The following is a 21,484-nucleotide window of genomic DNA, read 5'->3' as shown; positions in this document are numbered from 1 at the left end:
TCTAATTTTCTGGAAGTGGTCTCTTGTCCTTCCTATTCTATTGTCTTCTTCCACTTCCGCACATTGCTTGTTTAAAAATAATTCCTTATCTCTTCTGGCTAACCTCTGGAATTTTGCATTTAATTGGGCATATCTCCCCCTATCACTGTTGCCTTTTGCTTTCCTTCTTTCTTGGGCTACTTCTAGCGTCTCAGCAGACAGCCACTTTGCCTTCTTGGTTTTCTCTTTCTTTGGGATGTATTTTGTTGCCGCCTCCTGAACAATGCTGCCAACTTCTGTCCATAGTTCTTCCGGGACCCTATCTACTAAGTCCAGTCCCTTAAATCTATTCTTCACCTCCACTGCATATTCCTTAGGAATATTAGTGAGCTCATATCTAGCTGATCTGTGGGTCTTCCCTAATCCCTTTAGTCTGATCCTAAATTGTGCAATAAGAAGTTAATGGTCTGAACTACAGTCAGCTCCAGGTCTTGTTTTTACCGACTGTATGGATGTCCGCCACCTTTGGCTGCAAAGGATGTAGTCAATCTGATTTCAGTGTTGTCCATCTGGTGAAGTCCATGTATAAAGCCGTCTCTTAGGTTGCTGGAAGACAGTGTTTCTTATGCAGAGTGAGTTGTCTTGGCAAAATTCTATCAGCGTATGCCCTGCTTCGTTTTGTTCTCCCAGGCCATGCTTACCTGTAATTCCAGGTGTCATTTGACTGCCCATCTTAGCATTCCAGTCTCCCGTGATGAAAATAACATCTCTTTTAGGCGTGTTGTCCAGTAGGTGCTGCAGATCCTCATAGAACTGCTCTACCTCAGCTTCTTCAGCATCTGTGGTTGGGGCGTATATTTGGATCACTGTGATGTTAGATGGCTTGCCCTGAATTCGAATTGAGATCATTCTATCATTTTTTGGATTGTATCCAAGCACTGCTTTAGCCACTTTACTATTAATTATGAAGGCTACTCCATTTCTTCTGTGGTCCTCTTGTCCACAGTAGTAGATCTGGTGGTCATTTGATGTGAAGTGGGCCATTCCAGTCCATTTCAGTTCACTGACGCCCAAAATGTCTATCTTTAATCTTGACATCTCACCAATAACCACATCCAATTTGCCCTGGCTCATAGATCTTACATTCCAGGTTCCAATGGTGTGTTGATCCTTAGACCATCGGATTCGCCGTTCACCACCAGCACCATCGGCTGCTAGCCGTCCTTTCGGCTTTGAGCTAGCTGCGTCATCATGTCTGGGGCTAGTTGAACTCATCCTTTGTTCCTCCGCAGTAGCATTTTGACCATCGTCCGACCTGGGGGTCTCATCTTCTGATGGTATACCGACATATCTCTGGTTGTACTGATCCATTTAGTTTTCACGGCAAGAATACTGGGGTGGGTTGCCATTACCTTCCCCAGGGATCTCATTTAGTCTGACCTCTCTGTCATGACCTTCCCGTCTTGGGTGGCCCTTCACGGTTTAGCTCATGGCATCATTGAGGTGGTCAAGCTCCAGCACCACGACAAGGTAACGATCCTTTGCTGAAGCATATTGAAAGTAGTAGCTCACAATTGCATGTTCTTACATGCACACAAACGCACTTCTTCGCAGAGAATATAAAGCAATTTCTTGGGGGTAAGCTCTGTTGGGTGAGAGCCTGTTTGGTGTTGTGGTTGAGGCACCAGGCTAGAAACCAGGACACCATGAGTTCTGGTCCTGCCTTAGGCACGAAGCCAGCTGGGTGACCTTGGGCCAGTCACTCTCAACCCTAGGAAGAAGGTCATGGCAAACCACTTCTGAAATCTTGCCAAGAAAACTGCAGGGACTAATCTTGGCAGTTGCCAGGAATCAACAGTGACTTGAAGGCACCAAAAAAAAAAGCTCTGTTGGGCATTGTGACATTAATTCTCAGTACAGTACAATAGGATGTATTGTAAAAAAAGCTAGTACGTTTCAAAGAAGGAAGTAAGATTAGGATTCTTCTCTTTGTCATCCGAAGTCCTGAGTGGAGTTTTTGTTTAATTTTCGCATGGGGCAGTCATAAATCAGAATAAAAAAATTGTTTTTTCTTTTGCTCCACAAGAATAATGGTGACCTTTCTGAAAGTTAGACTTTTGATTCTTTTTTACAATCCTCATTCCTCCCAGTCACTAACTCTTACTTCCTGCTACATAGTAGGACTGGCAGACATCAGGCAGGCATCGCACAGAGAAATGTAATCAGTGGCTTTTAAAGCATTTCTGGATGGCAGTGCCTATGTGTAGAGCTGAATTATGCATTTGAGAAGATGGAAGAAAAATAAAATAAGTTTAAAAACTGCTATCTGACCTAGCAAGCAGAAGACATCTTTTTTATTAAAATGATTGGCAAAGGTAGCCACAGGGGTTAGCATGTCTCTTTTCCTTTGGCAGGTACCATTAACATGAGGCCACAATGTCCAGTCACTACACAAAGCAGATATGTAGCATTGCTATGAATCATAGTACTCAGCTCAGGCAGGGAGTGTCAGCATGACAGCATAATAGCCAGTCTTTTTTTTTTTTTGAAGTCGACAGCATAGGCATCATGCAGTCACAGTATTTCTTTCATGGAGGAAGGTAAAAAAAAAGGCAGTAATACGTGGCCATGATCTGTTTCATTGCGTTTATGCATTCAGGTATTGTTGAAATAGAAACTAGAAGAATGTATACCATTGCATCAGTAGTAGCACGTTAGCAGGGAAACATCAGGCCCAGAGAAGAGAAGGGATGAGAACAGAAATGCTGTCCTTGACCTCACTCACTCCAAGATACAAGGAAGCTTAAGGGGTCTTAGAAATAAAGGTAAATCCTTAGGAATACTGACTGCTAAAAAATTGCTGGGAAGAATGGAGGACAGGGAAATATATCCAGGTTGGATTGCTATATCATTCTAAATCATACTTCGTTTTAACTATGATTTGTTAAATAAGGCACTGTGGCTGGGTTCACACAAGTTAAACCAAACCAGTCAAACATGCAATATGGGTTAGTGTGGTATGTGAACCCAGGTGTATACCGGCTGACTGAGATGGGAAAGAGATTACAATGAAAGAAAGAGAATAAAAACCAAATATCTCTGAAGAGAAAAGAATGAAACATAGCCATTCATGTATCAGAATGTGTGGGTGTGGAACATGGATGTGAATTAGAAAGTAAACTCTGAAGAGAAACAACTGTTGGTTACTCTGCACAAAGAATCAGCAATGGCCCCTTGTGGAAATGACTGCCAATTTGCTCTCTCTGTTCAGTGGATACCACCACATGGTTGTAACAAAAATGAATCAAATCTTTTGGAAAATGTTTCTCTTTGTCTGGGTTGTACATCAAGATAAGTGCTTGCACTCACTCTCTCTCTCAATATACTGTATAAGAACCTTTGAGGGGCCAAACATCTTCTAAGATAGCTTACATCTGAAAAAGGAGGAATGAAACAAGAATCGAGCCAACATTAAAACACAGAAATCGCAAATATTATACTACTCTACCCAAAGCCTAAAAAATGTATTCCTATGGGACTGCTGGGCAGAACATCTATTCAGGGGAATACTTGGGTAAATCTATAGGTATTTACACCTTGCTTCAAAGATGGCTGAATGAGGCTTGGCAAACAAATGGCAAACTTTCCTGCTTTAGGAAAGTCCATCTCTTGCATTAACCTCTATTAGGTTAGCAGCAATTCATTAACCTCTATTCCATTAGTAGCAATCAAAACAAGTCAAAAGTGAAGAACCAGTATTTTGGGGCTGACTTGTTTTAACCATGTTTTACTGAATAAGCTATAGTGACTGCCTTCATATGAATCACTACAGCATAAATAAATCTTGGTTTGCAAACCACAGTGCTGGATTCACACAGGATTCATGAAGCCAAAACTAAACAAATCACACTAGAGCTTAGTACACTGTGTGCACTTGCCTCCATGGGTGTGGAGCCATGAAAATATCTGCCTGATCTTCTGCAGAAATATACCACCAGTTGCACCTATTCTATTACATACACCCATGCAGTTCAGGCATTCCTCCTACCTCTCTTGCACAAAACAGTTTCTTGTCTTCTGCAGAACCATAGGCACCCAGGAGAGATTAATCTTGACTCTTCCCAGTGACTGAAGTTCTGTTTCCTGCTAATAATAGCAGTGGGCTGCAGGCACGGCCTCTGAGGGCTGCATGGTGCATATGAGTTGACCATTTGTAACTATGATGAGACTTTCTAATGAAGAAACTATAAGAGATTTACCCCCACTTGCTCTAGCTGATAATATCTGACACTATTGATATTATGTACTGTAGGTAGCACAACATTCTTCTCAGGATATGTTTTGGTCCATTTATTTTGTCTCAGTAATTCTTCTGTGTGTCTTAAAATGTTCAGATTTGGGGAAAGATTTATTCTCCTTTCTTTGGAATTGGGCTCCATTTGTTTTTTAAAAATATGGAAATGTCAGTTGATAGCAGATTCTCTTTTCTGTCAGCAGTTACCAGCTTGATATTCATAATACAAATGGAGGAACCTGCTCTTGAGTCAGGAACAACTATATTTCTCATAGTCCCAGCAGGTGGGAGTAGCTGGCTTGCCTTGTCTGGGCTTGGAAACTCATTAGAATCAGGCACGTTTAGTATTTGGCTGGGAGTTCTTCAGTGGCTTTAATTCATGTTTCTCATGGCTGTGGAACTTTTCTCTTCTTCTGTGTGTATGCAGTATGGGAGAACGTTGAAGTGATCTGAGTTCTTAGGTATATCCTATTGCTAGCATTGCTAAACTAGAGTGAAACTTACCTAATGCTTCACATTTTTATTTTCAGGAGCTCTGTACTAAAGGAATATACACACTGCATCTCAAAAGTTCATTAGCAGAAGAAGCAACTAATGAGCTTATCAACATGTTGCTAGACCTGGATGTGCAGAACAAGGGGGATGGGGGTGAGAGGTTTCTGAGTGGAAGCAGAACAGAAGGTAAGGGCATTCTACCATGTGTAAACTAGCACTGTATTACTTGTTTGTGCTCCTCATTAAAATATCAGTGGCTTGTAAGTTAGTAAATAAGTAAACGAAATAAGATAAATGAATGAAATCATCTATTTCAACAACATAATCAGTTCTATATACCCACACAGATAATGCAAGTTGAGCCAGTGGGAACATTTTCCCCATTTCTATAAGTTATTTAAAGAATAAGAAGAGGAGCAAGATTCTAGATAGAACACTCTGAAGTTCAGGCATTTTTTTATGCTCATACCAGCATATCTTTACAGTGGTAATACTAGAAACATTTTGGGTATGAAATGCTTAGGTGATGTGAGAAACATCTGAACAGTAAGTGCAAAACTTTCCGAACAGTAGTTTGTGAGAAAGGGCATCTCATGTAATAAACATTTATAGCTTTTCTATTTTAATTCAATAAATTTGAGTCAAACCAATACACAGCACAAGAATCCTGGATATATGTGTAATGGTATGTGGGAATGACCTTGGGAGACAGAAGGAATTGCTGCAGCCTAGACAACCCTCATGCAAAGGGTATCTCAGCCCACTGAAGGAAAAGGGGCATGGAAGGGGTCAGAAGGCACACTCCCTAGTTTTCTGGGAAGTAAAAGTAAAGGAGGGGAGAAGTGCTTTCAGACTTGCAAGATTCTGTTATTGTAGCCTTACAATAAAGGTAGTGTTAGTATTCCTAGTTTGTGCTTTTTGTCTGGACTACCTTGAAGGGCTGACAATATGCAGGTTTTGGTCACTAAGTTATTAGTCAAGCTGCTAAATTGGTCAGTCTAAAGTATTATTAGAAAACACACGCTAATACTGAAATGCTCATGTTGTGGAGAAAAAGGTGAGGGATGTTGGATCACACCATTGTTGCTAACCATGTTATTGTAAAATGATGGAGATGATGACAGTAGTAGAATCAACCAATTCCTATTCCTACACCCTCCCTTTGTAATTCAATGCTCATTGTCATCGTATTTCCCTAAAGCCATAAAAAATACAGAATTGCATAAGGTTGCATGTATCTACAAATAGTACTGATGATTCATTTATTGGTTGATCAGAAGTTTGCTGATCTAATTCAGTTGTTATTCCCATCTATAGAAGAAGAAGGGCCATTGGACATCTTAGCATCCTCACAAACTGCTAGTCAGATTTCACTAGGATTGTCTTCTCCTTTAACCAAGAAAAAAAAGAAAGAAATGGAGATGCTGGAAGAAGAAGCTCAGGAACTACTTTCTCATTTCAGTCATCGCAACATTGATGCTCTTCTGAAAGTTACTCGTAACACTCTGGAGGCCATACGCAAGCAAATTCATGCCGCTTCTACGATCAGTTTTTTAGGTAATTACTGTCTTCCCTTGACTCTTTTCAGCAAAAAGGAGGAGGGGGTACTAAAAACCCCAAGTGTCACTGAAAATATTTTATTGGCTAAAAGCGATGTGTCTTTTGGATAAGAACATTTGTTAAAGGCACTATATGCCAGTATATGCTTTCCCCCCTCCCCAAAATAGTGATGTGCATTATAATTATAATGTGATTGTTGTGAAGAAGCTATGTATTTAGCATGGAGAATACAGTTGTGAGTGTGGTGTGAAGGAATTAGGAATGTGGTGTGAAGGAAGGAGGGTGGTGTGAAGGAACTACATCTTTATAGCACCCCTACTGATTAGTCTGTTTCTCCACATAAACTATGTGGAGTCTTATCCACAAACTAGAGTTAACTAATCAGAACAACTCAGGTTCTGTAATGCACATGTCATATCTCTGTGGGACTGCTGTAATAATTTGCTATGATGAAAATGGTAGCGCATTGCATCTCTAGTTTTGTGCTTCCTGAACATTGGTCTACCAATAATGGGAACATATCTGTGTTGACAGTCAATTTAAAATACAACAACATTCTGAAAATAGCTTGTTGATGAAATGCAGTGAGATTTGTTCCTGTGTATTATTCTCAAATAAGGTTTATCTGCATTGAAAACAATATTACAGTTTAAGCAGACATGACATGTCATAGATTAAATTGTATTTGTGCTCATTGCTCAATGTGTTATTGAAGCATAGACATTGCAATCAATCATTGCAAAGAACAGTCTTCAGCACACCTGGGAGCCAAGCCATGTAAGGATATATAAGTGAAAACCAGCACTTTGAATTTTGCCCAGAAACCTATGTGAAGCCTATGCACTCCTCACAGAATTATATGGCTCTCACATGCTAGCATGTAGGCTGCTTGATTTTGTACGTGTTTTCAAAAGTAATCCCTTGTAAAGCATTTGCAATAATCTAGCCTAATGGTGAGGACATGAGTCACCATCACCAGAGGCCTTGCTCCAGGTAGGTTTGCGGCTGGGCAGAGGCCTCCTTGGCCCTGACCTCCACCTGTGAATCCAGTAGGAGCTGTGAGTCTAGGAATGTTCCCGAGTTGTAGATTTGCTTGGCCAGATTTAGAGGCAGGGCACACAGAAAGCCAAATGGTTTCTGGACAAAATAATTATTACAGCAGACTTCTGCTTTTGCTGGTAAAAAGAATTGGAGAGACAAAGTTTGAGATAACTCTTTTTCCTTGCATACTTCTGGAAGACTGGTTGAATCTGCACAGCAGCATGAAATGGACTTAGGAGGAATAAAATGTAGGCTAAATACCACCTGTTTGCTTCCTTATTTTGTCTCTCTTGGCTTCTGTTCTAATGCTTCATATGAATGGGAGGTGTCCCTATGTGAATAGAATTATTGATCTAAATCCAACCCACTATATCAGACAAAATGCTGAAAGTTCAAAGCAAGTTAGCCTCTTGTTTGTCGCAATGAAAGCACATCTTAAAATATTTACAGCAGAAGAGAATCTGAATATTTCATGTGCAGCACAGGTGTATGCAATCTCTAGAGAACACAAGGTTCATCAATAAATCGGTCTTTTTATGACTGTATGACCAGCATGGTTCACATGGTGTATATTACCTGTGCCCCCAGTATCTTATGCTTCATTGTATTAACATTTTCAAGGAAGTTATCTTTTAAATCTAGCACAATGAACCAAGCCAGTGTATCAGGGTCTTCCTATTAAAACACTTAAATATTACAAAATCAGTTGGTCTTTTATTGTTTTCCCAGTGTATCCTAATTACAAGGCTTGATGAATTAGCTAACTGCTGGCTGTTTGGAAGATGTGGATTTTATTTTGTTTCTCACTGATATCTAAGTGGATTAATAAGGATTGTGTTTCTCATTTCCATATAGATAGTGAGAATACCTCAAAGCGGAAGCAAAATGCTGCACCCATCTTTAAAGCTGGTATTATCCTTTCTATTCCAAATTTTGCTATAATGCCAACCCTTGATGAAATTCAGCAAACACTCAACAAAGCTGTGGATTGTATTGTAAGCACCATGAAAGGAGTTGGTCAGTGGAGTAAGGAGAGATTATCAAAGGTATGTGTCTGTGTGCTTCAAAGAGGTCTACTGATGAACAGTTTTCAGTTTTAGCTATTGCAGTCTGAGTTTTTTTTTTCCAATTCTGCACAGAAAAAGTTGCTAGAACGCAAAATGCTTGCTTTACAAAATGAAGAAGGCAGCGATTCTGAGACTGAAATGAAAGACACTGAAGTTGGAAACATCCATGGTAATATATTGACTTTAGTATTTGTCTATGGTTCCTGACGTTCCTAAGATTTAAATGCAAAGTCTTTTAACTGCTATGTGGCATTTCACTGATGCAACAATTAATCATTAAACAATATGGAGATAATAACATGGTTTAAGCCCATATATATAGAATGTGGGAAAGATACGCTCATCCCATTAGTAGTCTGTGTATGGATGCCAGCAGTCTAGATTGATGGATTGAGTTAGCCCTCAGAATAAAAAGAAGAGGAAAGAGACTGACTGTCAAGATAAGTGGTAAGACAAGAGAGCTGGCAACACAAAACCTTATTTTCATGCATAAAAGGATCACTCAAAGTTAGCAATGGAAGTTCTCAAGTAAAAGTGATTTAGAAGGTGTATTGAGTGTTTGGTTACATACAGTAACTTAGTCTACTCAAGAGGGAATGTCCACCTTTCCCTCTTGGAATTCTGAAGATGTAGACCAACCTTCCATAATACAATAAACTCTAGATATGTGGCATGCTTTTTTTTCCCCAACTTGCTCCATGAAGCTACTTAAAGCCTAAGGGGGTTGCAACATGCTAGTCACTTGCAGAAACTCAATTCACTCTCACAAAAGCAATCTGGAGCCTTTATTTCACTCACTACCAATCCACTGTACTAAGTGACAATTTCATTGCATTTGAGTTTTTCGAAAGGACACATCAAAGCACAATTATAGCTAAGGTGTACAACCTGAGACTCCAGGACTTCATATGACCCATAAATACCTTGGGTATAGCCCATAGATGACCTCTAAGAAGCCTTAGTCAGCCAAGCGAGACAGGGTCTAATATGCAAGTGGCTGAGTTAGTAGTTCCAAGAACCCTGTCAACTTCATCAGAAGTAAAACGGTCAAACTTTTCACAGATAACCAAGCTAGACAGTTTCAGATACCTACATGGGACCTGCCTCAAGACCAGAGTCCACCTTGGAGCAAATCCAAGCAACTATCAAACAGATGCCTGTTCCTGCCCATGAAGTCATCTAGAGCTTGACCTAGAGATTTCGCCTTGAATTATACAAATTATGAATCCAATTCAGTCTTTATTGTGGCCCAGCATACCTTTTGGAGTATCACCCTTTTCTTGCCACCTAAAGGCAAAGTGCCATCTCAGCCCCAAAGAAACCACATACTCCTGAACTATCACAGGCATGATTTAGAAAAACGTTACAGTTTTGGCCTTTTCATATGGAGTTCCTTTTTTTGCTTTGTTTTCTAGACACGGCTTCTGATACTGCCTCTGTGATTTTGCCTTCTCTTATCCAAAAAAAGAACTACTACAAAGCTATTTCAGAGAACAAGGAAATAATTAAACTGATGTCTGTTCTTAGTACAAGTATCAATTCTACCAAAAGGGTGAGCAAAAATATACAGAATGGAAGTTGGAGTACAGGAATTGTCCAAGTGAGGAGTGGTCATGGAGCAGGGAAGAGAAGAAGAGAAAGAACAAAGTGACGGTGGTGGAGAGAAGAAGGCTAGGGGGTGGCAGCAGAAACTTAGAGAAAAAGCAAAGAATTTCAGTAGAACAAAATGGGTTAGTCTAGGAGGGTTGCCAAAAATAAAGTAGCAAAAGAAGGTTTACAGCTATAGAAGGACCAAGTCTGATTTTGGCAGCAATGATACAAACTACTCTCTGATTCCCCAGATATGATTGAAAGCCCTTAATGCCAGAATTCATGGGTCATTACTGCATGGAGCAATATATATTAAAATAGGCTGTAGCAGTGGAGCTGTTTGTATACAATTTCCTTATATTGGTTCTTATTGATGTTTCAGGACGTTGTTTCAGCTTTGGAGCGTTTCAAATGTTACCATCATATCTGGCAGAGAGAGAAGGAAGACACCATTGAGAATTTCGTCAAAGGAAGCCCTTTGCTCTCTGAATTTGAATCCCAAATCCTTTATTACCGAGACTTAGAATTAAAAATTAACTCAGAACCTGAATATATATGTGTGGGAACTGTTGCACTATATACCGGTATGGCAATTTAATGTTTAGCTGGCAGTAAATTTTATTTAGCTTCTTTCAGTTTGAGAATGTTTTTTAAAGCAACATTAAGGCTGCAGTCTTAAAATAAGTGTTGGATAATCTGAGATACCAGAGCATAAACCTATCCTTTGCTTTGCCATTCTGAAGCAAAAAACACATAACAAGTCTAGATTACACTTCAAATAAGTCTGACCTAGTTAACAAGAAAAGAAAAACTACCAAACTCTTCCACCAACATGTTGAGAAAAAGAATATGCTAGCCTAGTCGAAGTCTGCAGTGTGGACAATCCTACTTTACATCATTCCCCAGAGCGTGTAACTCTCACCTTTCCCAAAAATGTTAAATGCATTTACCTGCCACCAAATGGTTTATCTAGAAGTAAGCCCCTTTGGACTCAGTGGAATGTATTTCTACATAGAAATAAAGCTGTAAATCTCTCACCTTTTGCTGCTTCTCTTGACATGTATGAAGAAGTATTACTGTTTTGTGTCTCGTCACCAAATACATGGAAGAGGGAATGGCAGATGTAATATGGGATGTAGTAATACTTCTGAAACAAGCTGTTCCCATCTGAAGCCTCTCAATCTCTTTCCATAGTGGATTTAAAGTTGGCCCTTACAACTGAAACCAAAGCTTGGATGGTTGCATTAGGACGTCACTGTAACAAGAAATACAGGACAGACATGGAAAACATCTTCTCCTTTGTAGAGGAAATCAGCAAGAAACTGAACCGTCAGATTAAAGACCTGGATGACATAAGAATAGCTATGGCTGCCCTGAAAGAGATCCGAGAGCAACAAATCCCCATAGACTTCCAAGTGGGACCAATCGAGGTAACTGGAAAGGGAAACAACTGGGGCCGATTACTCGTCCTGCCATCTGGCATTGAACTCTGTCTTCTGCTAGTTTGATGAAAGAAGGCAAATTCCTTTCCCAGATAGGGAGGCAAGGTTCATGCAGTGGAGAAGTCTACTCAGACTAATGTTTTCAAAATCCTCCTATCAATTGCATCCTTGTTTTCACACCAAGCAAATCTCCTTTTCTGCTTTCTGCAGCTTTGGTATCTTTTCTTTTCTGCTTCTTCCTTGATTGTGTAGTACCTCACCTTACAGATTTAATTTCTTAATTCTTTCTCCCATTCAAGAGGGAATGAAATTTATTTTGCTTTTCTCTGTCTGACTGACTTTCTGCCTTATGGTTCCAATGATAAAGTATGAAAAATCAACCAACGATTTTTACAAGACAAGAAGAGTACAGAAGAAATAAGTTCATCAAAATTGAGGGAAAATGGCCCATAAGTATTGGCTTCCCCTGCCCATCAAGACTTTTTTCTATCACGTAACACTTTTTCATGAGATAGAGCAGGCCTGCACAACTTCTGGAGAGGAAAGCACCAGATTAAAATTAAAATTAAAATATTAAATTAAAAGTAATTGTGGGCCACAAAGGGATAGATGGCGCACCGATCAGCTGTTCAGCAGCTTGAAAGCGTTTCTTTTGGGGTGGAAGTGGCTGCAAAAACCACGGTAGTGGATCCTTCCTGGCAGCTGTGATGTTTGGTGGCAGTGGATTGGTTATTTTTCAAAAAGTGCTGGCGGGCCGCAAAAGGCTGTTTGGTGGGCCACATGTTCTGCAGGCCAGAGATACAGGAAAATGTAGGAAGATGACCAACCTTAGTCATAGTAGTGCTTTAGTGATAAAAAAGATGCTGTGCCACCTTTAATTTTCTGAAGAATGAACAAGATTTTCACTTTTCAAAGTTCCCCATGATCCCATCCCTTATTATATGTTTCTCTGACATTTATTGTTGCTTCAACTAATAGTACAGAACATGGCGAAAAGAAATTATTTGTGTTACTCAGGGTTAGCACAAGATGCCAGTTGTTATTGATATTGACTTAGCTGTTAGAAATACGTAAGGGCATATTAAACCTTTCTGTTTTTCTGTTTGTGGTGGTGCTTTGTTGAAAAATAATGTCAGATTTGTTTGTAAAAAGCAGCAATTTTCTTAAACACAAGACTTTGATTTCTATCTTAATTCAGTTTCTACCAATGGCAAAGTTTTTCTGCTTTTCATTTAAAGATATAGCAATCTTACGTATATATAACAAGTGTGTTTGTGTGTGTGTGTTTAAATGTGCCTAATTTGTGGATAAATAAAACATACTTGTTGGGAAATCTCTGTGTTGGGACACTGTAGCTGTAAATATGCCCGATCTCAAACACAAAAACCTAGACATTCATTTCATTCTTAGTGGTATGAAAATGAACTAAGAATGGTGGACTGTCTCTGGTATAAGTGTTAGTTTAAAGCTCCATATTGTTGACTTTTAAGATGGGTTTTGCACTAACTCCATTCTCATCTTTAGTAGGATCTCTGCTGATATTTTGATCTTGAATTCCCAAATCTGTGTTTGATTATGTATACCATGTATAAACTGTAATAATGAAAGATAACTGTTGTCTTGGCAGGAATCTTATGCAATGTTAAACAAGTATGAGTTACTGGTGGCAAAGGAGCAGATGGAAAAGGTAGACACTTTGCGCTATACCTGGGAGAAATTGTTGGTCCGAGGAAATGAAGTGCAGAATGAATTAGTAGCTTTGCAGCCCAAATTCAGAGGCGAGCTAATCAGCACAGTGGAAGTATTTGTTGAAGACTGTAATCAGTACTACTTGGATTATGACAAGGTACAATACTACACTACATTGGGAAAATATAATTTTTAACCTTGTGTCTTTTATCTGAAAATAAGTTGAATGTTAAAATTAAATTAAAATTAAAAATTGGCTTTACTCTTGGTTAGCTCAAGGTAACATGAAAAAAAAAACCTAGCAGAAATAAGGTAGTATTAGCTTGCATTCCACTGTAGTTTTTTTTTTAAATACAGGGAACTAGTTTGTAGATTTTTAGAAAAAGGAAGTCACGCTTGTCTGATCTATAGGTGCTTTCCCCTTAGTTGGTTAAAAACAACTCTAAAGTAGCTAACTCTAAACACATATATTTATTTAAGATGGAAAAGTATATCCTAGAAATAGCATCAGTTATCTGACAAATCTAACAAATACTTGCAGAGAAATATGTTTTTATCTCCAAGTCAAGGTCTGGAAATTTCCCTATTGAGAAGGAATTCCAGAGTTACAATGTTACATGTAGTAAATTTTTCCCATATCTGAATTTTCAAAGAAACATTAAAACTTTAGAAAGGATTAAGATGACATGATAACTTTAAGGTAGAACTTGTTTCACATAAGCATCTATAGCATTCTACACTTGGCTGATGCGTAGCTGAATAAGTGAACTAACTCTTTGAAAAGGGCTGTATTTGTATCACTGAGTGATACGGAATTGCAGTTTCACTTCATTTTAAATGTATGAAACACTCCATGGTGATGAGATTTCCCAGTATGAACAGTTCGATTTTAAGCTACAGTACATAAACACTGAATGTTTCACTCCATGCAAAGGGAAGTACAACTTTAATTATCATAACCTTAATGATGTAACCATTTTGGAGATGAGGGAATGAACAGTCTAAAATGAAAGATGGTATATCCTCTTGAAAGACTTAGACTTTTAAGTGCTTTTTATTAATGTTTCAACCTGTTCCTCTTCCAGAATGGTCCCATGGTGGATGGACTTGAACCTCAAGAAGCTAGTGACAGGCTTATAATTTTCCAGGTATTTTCCCTACCATTTTGCTTATTAATATAAAGTAGCCTTCCCAGACTGATACCCTTGCACTGGACCTCACCTTCAACAGTCCCCCAACTAGGATGCCTTAGTCCAGTGTTTCTCAAACTTGGCAGCTTTTAGATGTGTGGACTTCAACCCCAGCATGGCTGCCTGGGGAATTCTGGGAGTTGAAGTCCACACATCTGAAAGCTGCCAAGGTTGAGAAACACTGCCTTAGACTGTATCAGATTGAAGAAGGCTAGTATCCAGAGACAGTGCTTAATGAAATGCTGCAAGATAGCATCACCCTGATGTGTTACTAAACTAGTTTCTGACCTAGCAAGAGAAAATTGTGTAGCAAAAGTGAATCTCGCAATAGTCAAAGAGCCCTGTTAGATCATACCAATTCAGCCTTCTGTTTCTATAGTGACCAAAGTGCTTGTGCTGAAGATATGTGCAGATGCTACAAGTGCTTGTTCTCTGTAAATGTCTATATTGGCATTGGCATTGTGTAATTTGGTTGACCTTACTCAACATCAATTTCTGTTCTTGATAGAAGTGACCCAGCCGGGAGAAGGCTGGAAGAACAACCAGGAACAAACGGGCTTGATTTTTATAGCTGCTGCTGATTTCTGTAAATAATTGAATTAAATGGTGTCTGCATCACTACTATAAATACTAGAGATGTCTAGCTCTTTGTAAATTTGATCTCTTTTAATGCCTAATTTGCAGGGCAGACTTCAGCTGTGACATCTATATTTGTCCCCCTCCCCCTCCAGTGCATTAGGAACAGAAGGTGATTGGAGTTTAGAAAATGAATTAGGTCTTTGCGGTGCCTACTGTTCCCCCTTCCTTTAACAATGAAAATGCTCTGCACACTCCTAGAACTGGGGGGGGGGGTTCCCAGAGGCTGCTGCTTCTCTACAGTACTTTCCAGAGTGACCAGGTGACCACAGCTCCACAGTTATTCCAGAGAACTCTGCAAGAACGAAGCAGTGCCTGCTCCCAAGCATTGGGGGCAGTTTTACTTTTAAAGGAAGGCAGGGTCATTTGTCTCTTTGTATGTTTTCAAATATATGTTGGATTTTTCTTTTTGAGCAAAAAAAAAAAAAAATTACTAGCGAACTTTGTTGATGTTAGTATTCTCCCTTCCATGGATCTGCTGGAAATGGAAACCTCAAATCTATGCCCAGAAGATTAGATAGATTCTCTTACCTTTTTCAAGGAGACCGAATTGTACGCACACACGGCTGCCTTTTTAATGCATGTAATTATATTCTGAACCCATATTACATCTTGCTGCATATATCCAGATGCGGTAACGAGAATACATGGTAAGATCCAAAAATGGAATTTGCAGAGACAGTTTTGGCCAACTGTCATCTGTGGCCAGCGATAACCTGTTTCAGTATATTTATTTATTTATCAAATTTTTATCACTGCCCATCTCCCCCAGATGGGGGACCCTGGGCAGTTCACAATAAAAACAATTAAAATTCCATAAAATCATAAATACAGCCATTAATCAATCAGAATAAAATGTAATAAAATCCAAGCCGTGGCGGATCTAATTCAAACCATAAGGGCATAAAACTGGTGCCTGCAGAACTAGGGAATCAGCCAGCCCCAAGAATGGCTCTTCCCCTCCCTATTCCAGGCAAGGCAGCAAAACCAGATCTTCAGCTGTTTTCTGAAGTCCAGGAGGGAGGGGGCTAACCTTACTTCTGGGGGAAGGGTGTTCCAAAGGGCGGGGGCTGTTGCAGAGAAGGCCCACCTCCTGGACCCCGCCAGATGGAATTCTCTTGCAGACGGGGTCTGCAACATGTCCTCTCTGCACGATTGGGTGAGATGGGCTGATGTAATGGGGGTAAGACGGTCCCTTAGGTAACCTGGACCTGTGCCGTGTAGGGCTTTAAAGGTGGTAACCAACACCTTGAATTGGACCCGGAACCATACTGGCAACCAATGCAGCTCGCGCAGTAGGGGTGTTATGTGTGCTGATCTTGAAGCACTCATCACTGTTCACGTGGCTACATTTTGAACCAACTGAGGCTTCCAGATAGTCTTCAAGGGAAGTCCCATGTAGAGCGTATTGTCGTTCTATGTTTATGAGTACCAGCTTTCAGGATAGGGGTGTCAAGATTTTTGGTAGCTGGATTGGCTTTTTTGTTTCAGTTTATTCTTGAAAATTCTCATCTACAAGTGGGAATTCAGAGGCTCTACAGTACAGAATGAACTACAATGAACTTCATATTTGGCTGTTATCTCTCGAGCTCTTCATTTGTCCTGACTCTTCTGTTTTTGGAAAATTAAAACTACTCAAGGTGGCTATTTATGTGATTGCTTGTGGCTTTGAATGTTGTAAGTACACTCAAACTTTTATTCTACACCCTAGAACCGATTTGACAACCTTTTTCGGAAATACATCACCTACACAGGTGGTGAAGAGCTTTTCGGTTTGCCTGTCACTCAGTACCCTCAGCTTCTTGAGATAAAGAAGCAGCTGAACTTGTTGCAGAAGCTTTATGGCCTGTACAACAACGTCATTGATACAGTGAATGGGTACTATGATATCCTCTGGTCAGATGTAAACATTGAGAAGATTAATAATGAACTTCTTGAGTTTCAGAACAGGTGAGAAAACATAGGAACTGTACTATGTCTGTATTCAACTCAGCTACTGTGATCTATTACCAAGGGTAGGTGGAGGGAAAAATCTATTTCTTTCAGGTTCGTGCTAACAATACACTGCTTAAAGCAGGCCTCCAAAGGACCAGTAGAAAGAAAATTGAGTCCCATTTACTTGTTGGTGCTTGGTGCAATGTTAATTGATTTCATTTTATTTCTTTATGCTGGTGTTCCAGATTAATTTGTCTGCATTTCTAATAAATGCCACTATGTTATGACCCTTCCTCTATTGAGCAATACATATGCCATGCAAATAAATGCACCAATAATGGAACATTTTTTAAAACAACAATGGTATGGAAATAAGCTTGATTTTGTTTATTTTATTACTGAATATTCTGTAGTATTTAATGGGTACTTGTGTTGCTCATGCAAGCAAAAATTGAAACATGAAGATGGAGGAGAAATCTGTGATTAATACAGTCTTCCTTGGCTACTTTATGGTGGCTATTTTCTTCTGAGGTAAGTGTGTACAGAATTGGGGTTTCTCTAAAATGTTGCATTAAATGTGGGTATAGTTAATAGAAATGGTGCTTTAACACTTTCTGAGTCATGTTAATTGATGTTAATAGGTGCTTGCTGTATGGTTTTGCACATCCAGCTAAGCCATAATGTGGTTTGTATGCAGCGCTGTGTGTGGGGTGGATATCAAAATTGGCAAGATGGTGGACAGAGCGTGATGATACAAGTCCTGCCATTTTTGTATGTGCATGATGTTGCATGCATGTTCAAAAGGGGTGGGGCTTGCCTTGTGGCTGTCTGCCATCTTACTGATTTTGATTCCCTCCATGGATACCGCTATTTGTTTGGTTTTTGCTTAACTTGGGGCATAGATTTAGCCACTGTGGCTTTTTAAACAAGTTATGTGTGTACTGGGCCATTCAACAAACCACAGTTTAAAAAGTACTGCTTAATATAAGATGTAAACCCAGCACATTATTAGACAATTCCTTTAAATATGGCTTAAAATTAAAATATTCCTTAAAATATGGCTCTTATTTTTCCAGGTAGGGTGGGAATATGTGGCCCTTCAGACACTGGATTGCAACTTGCATAATTTACCATTGGCAGAAAGTCAGTGAACCACCTCTGCAGGGTCAGACATTGCCATTCCCTTGCTAATCTACATTAATGGATTTTAAAGGTTTAAAAAGAAATTATATATTGCCTTGTAAACACTAAATAGTGCTGATAGAAGTATACAGGATTACAATTCTGTACACACCTACCTGGGAAGAAAATTACTTTGAATTTTGTGGGACTTTTAATAAATATTCTTAAGATTATGGTTGTTTTCAAATATTTTCTAGTGGAATGTTACAATTATTTTGAATGTGTTGTGTCCATTGTATGTGTACATGTAGGTGCCGTAAGCTACCTCGAGCTTTGAAGGAATGGCAAGCATTTCTGGATCTTAAGAAAACAATTGATGAGTTCAATGAATGTTGTCCTTTGCTTGAGTTGATGTCCAATAAAGCCATGATGGCACGTCACTGGAAACGCATCACTGATCTCACTGTCCATAGTTTTGATGTTGAAAATGAAACTTTCAAACTGAGAAACATTATGGAAGCACCTTTGCTGAAATACAAAGAAGAGATAGAGGTAGTAGAAAATGATGTGCTCACATCCTTAATATTGAAATGGATCTACCTATATAGTCTATTTTATTCCCAAAGAACACAAGGTATCTCACTCAAAATACTCTGTATGGATCAACTGAAGATAGCAAATCTATTATTGCTGCATTTGAGACATTACTTTTTTATATGAGTAAAGTCTTCAAGTCAAGCTCAACTCTGGTGACATGGCAATGGTATGGAAGTCATTTGCCACTGCCATCTCTTGGGATATTTTTTAAACATCCCAGGCTTTCTTATAGCCCTAGTGACTTTGGTGATCTCTCATCCAAATACTAACCCAGCCCAACCCTATTAAATTTCAACAAGGTTGACCAGGTGTTGCTTCCTGCTCTGAGAAATAGCCAAATCTATCTTGATCATGGGTCTGAAAATTCAGCATCTTTGCCTTGGCTCAGGATAAGAATCCAGTCTTGATATAGTAACATACTGCTGTGACACAGTGGAGGACTTGGGGCTGACAGCTATATATTACCACATTTAATTAAGTGAGAAGGACTTCCCAAGCCTCCAGATGCAGAACAAGTTCAACTGGTAATTGATAACTGTGTTTGCAGAACACTAACAGTATTATTTATCAGGTGCTGCCTTTGTGCTGGCTTTGCTCCAGGAATGCATCTGGGATTTCCATACAATGCATGGGTGTCTGGGTCAGGCTTGCAACCTGAATAAATTTCAGCACTGCAACTGACCAGGAAGTGTTAGACTATTTTCTGGGACCAGTCTGTAGTTGTCATAAATTCAGATCGTGAATTCAGTATTGCTGAAAGAGTTAGCTGATTGTCACCCTTAGGAAACTGTGCATTACATTCATGGGTAGAAAAGTATTTTGTTTTGGATCATGGCAAGTGGGGCTTTCCTGGCTGAATCATCCTCCATGTTTTATTAAATTTTTATACCTCTGTATTGAAGCAATTCATTTAACTTTAGCCTGGAAATTTCCAGGTATCTGCCATTGAGCATTTGGTTATTTTCTGAAATGATGCATACAGTATAGCACCTTAGAGGCCTATTGGTTGAAAGGTGTTCCAATATTCTGGATTTAGTTTTTGTCACTAACCTTTTGATTGATTTTGGTAGGACATCTGCATCAGTGCAATGAAAGAGAGGGACATTGAACAAAAGCTCAAACAAGTGATTGCTGAATGGGACAACAAAACGTTTACTTTTTCTAACTTTAAAACCCGTGGGGAGCTTCTCTTGAGGGGAGACAGCACTTCTGAAATTATTGCAAGTATGGAGGACAGCTTGATGATTCTGGGCTCCCTGATGAGCAATAGGTAATATGGTAGACTTCTCTCTTTTTTCTTTGAATGTAGAGATCCATGTACTAATTTTTGAACATATGCAATTATTGCAGATATAACACACCATTCAAGGCTCAAATACAAAAATGGGTACAGTATCTTTCTAACACAACTGATATTATTGAGAACTGGATGATGGTGCAGAATTTATGGATATATTTAGAAGCTGTGTTTGTTGGTGGAGATATTGCCAAACAGCTTCCCAAGGTAAGAACCATTGTTTTGTTCTACAGAATCTGCAGATGTATTAAGGGTAACCCATTCAGCTGTGGCATCTGGATGCTGTTGAACTACAACTCTCAATAGCCCAATCTGGGATGACCAATACTGAGACTGATGGAAGTTGTAGTTTAGAGGGCCAGAGGGTCCCATCTTGTGATAAGGCAATTAAATTAACAACTCAACACACATCAAAACAGGTTTCTGAAAATTAACTTTGTATAGCCAGAAGAGGATGAGAAAAGAAAGACTGCTGAAAGAAACCTTTTAAGTCTTCACATCGACAGAATGTGTGTAGTGACTGAAATGCCATTCATATTTGTATCTTAAACAGGAAGCCAAGCGTTTCTCTAATATTGACAAATCATGGGTGAAGATAATGACCCGAGCCCATGAAATACCAAATGTTGTCCAGTGCTGTGTTGGTGATGAAACCATGGGACAATTACTGCCTCATTTATTGGAGCAGTTGGAAATGTGTCAAAAGTCTCTAACAGGGTAAGTCTGCTTATATAGAAACTCTTCACTAACATGCAAATAATTATATTAATTAATAGGGGAAAAATGACACATTTACTGCTTTTTGTTTTACTAGTATGCATCCAGATTAAAAATCCTTTTAGTGGCCAAGAACAGTCCTGAATCTATTGATATTATTATTTTGGAATTAAAAATTAAATTACATAGGAGTTAAGAGGTCCTCATATATCTATGACACAGCCCACAATATATAGCTAACTTAACATAGAGAATATGTAAGCATTTTTTTCATCTTTGTGAATATTCTGTAATGTTAATTCCTATTTTGAAAACTTGTATATTTGACAGAGTATGTAGTTAGCTAATAAAACTTCTTTTTCAAGGTTGGGGGCAAGGGAAATGAAAAACTGTTGCCCTATTTGATAGTCACATCTTGGGTTAATGCAACATGATGTATTATGAGTCCCCTTTTTGGGAGAGATGGGAAGTGATAGAAATTTGAAAAATAAATAAGTAAGTAAGTAAGTGTCATGAGTGCCGTTGAGCTAAAGTCATCAGCGCAATGGCACTCATGACAATGACAAGGAAATAGGTGAAGGGGTACAAGTTAAGTAGCCATCAACCTACAACGACTAACGGCCAACAAACAATAGCCAAATGAATCACGGAGCCACCCAAACCATCAGCGGCAATACAACGGGGATCGCCCAGCTGAAAGCAATCAGCAGAAGAATGGAAACCTGATGATGGGCGATCCCGGAAACCCTCACCCACCGGCAGGGCAACGCATGGGACAAAGGGGGGTGACGTGACCGTGAGCGAGGGGGCGCTGACCGGCGCGGGGTATTTAA

At 39.3% G+C, this 21,484-nt stretch overlaps 1 protein-coding gene across 1 annotated transcript in view; it reads left to right on the top strand.

Annotated features, from left to right (window-relative positions):
• Positions 1-21,484, top strand: part of DNAH5 (dynein axonemal heavy chain 5) — a 188,125-nt gene that overhangs the window by 33,186 nt on the left and 133,455 nt on the right. Inside the window, exons 18-31 of the mRNA XM_063299935.1 lie at positions 4,804-4,954; positions 6,086-6,325; positions 8,225-8,415; positions 8,509-8,605; positions 9,852-9,988; positions 10,409-10,610; positions 11,221-11,456; positions 13,096-13,314; positions 14,243-14,305; positions 16,695-16,933; positions 18,352-18,592; positions 19,708-19,907; positions 19,988-20,141; positions 20,488-20,651. Coding sequence (XP_063156005.1) covers positions 4,804-4,954; positions 6,086-6,325; positions 8,225-8,415; positions 8,509-8,605; positions 9,852-9,988; positions 10,409-10,610; positions 11,221-11,456; positions 13,096-13,314; positions 14,243-14,305; positions 16,695-16,933; positions 18,352-18,592; positions 19,708-19,907; positions 19,988-20,141; positions 20,488-20,651 — 2,534 coding nt within the window. The remainder of the gene's footprint in view (positions 1-4,803; positions 4,955-6,085; positions 6,326-8,224; positions 8,416-8,508; positions 8,606-9,851; positions 9,989-10,408; positions 10,611-11,220; positions 11,457-13,095; positions 13,315-14,242; positions 14,306-16,694; positions 16,934-18,351; positions 18,593-19,707; positions 19,908-19,987; positions 20,142-20,487; positions 20,652-21,484) is intronic.

Source organism: Candoia aspera, chromosome 3 (assembly GCF_035149785.1).
Source record: "Candoia aspera isolate rCanAsp1 chromosome 3, rCanAsp1.hap2, whole genome shotgun sequence".
NCBI lineage: Eukaryota > Metazoa > Chordata > Lepidosauria > Squamata > Boidae > Candoia > Candoia aspera.
Note: the sequence above shows the minus strand (reverse complement) of the source record. Positions and strands in the feature narration are given on the sequence as shown.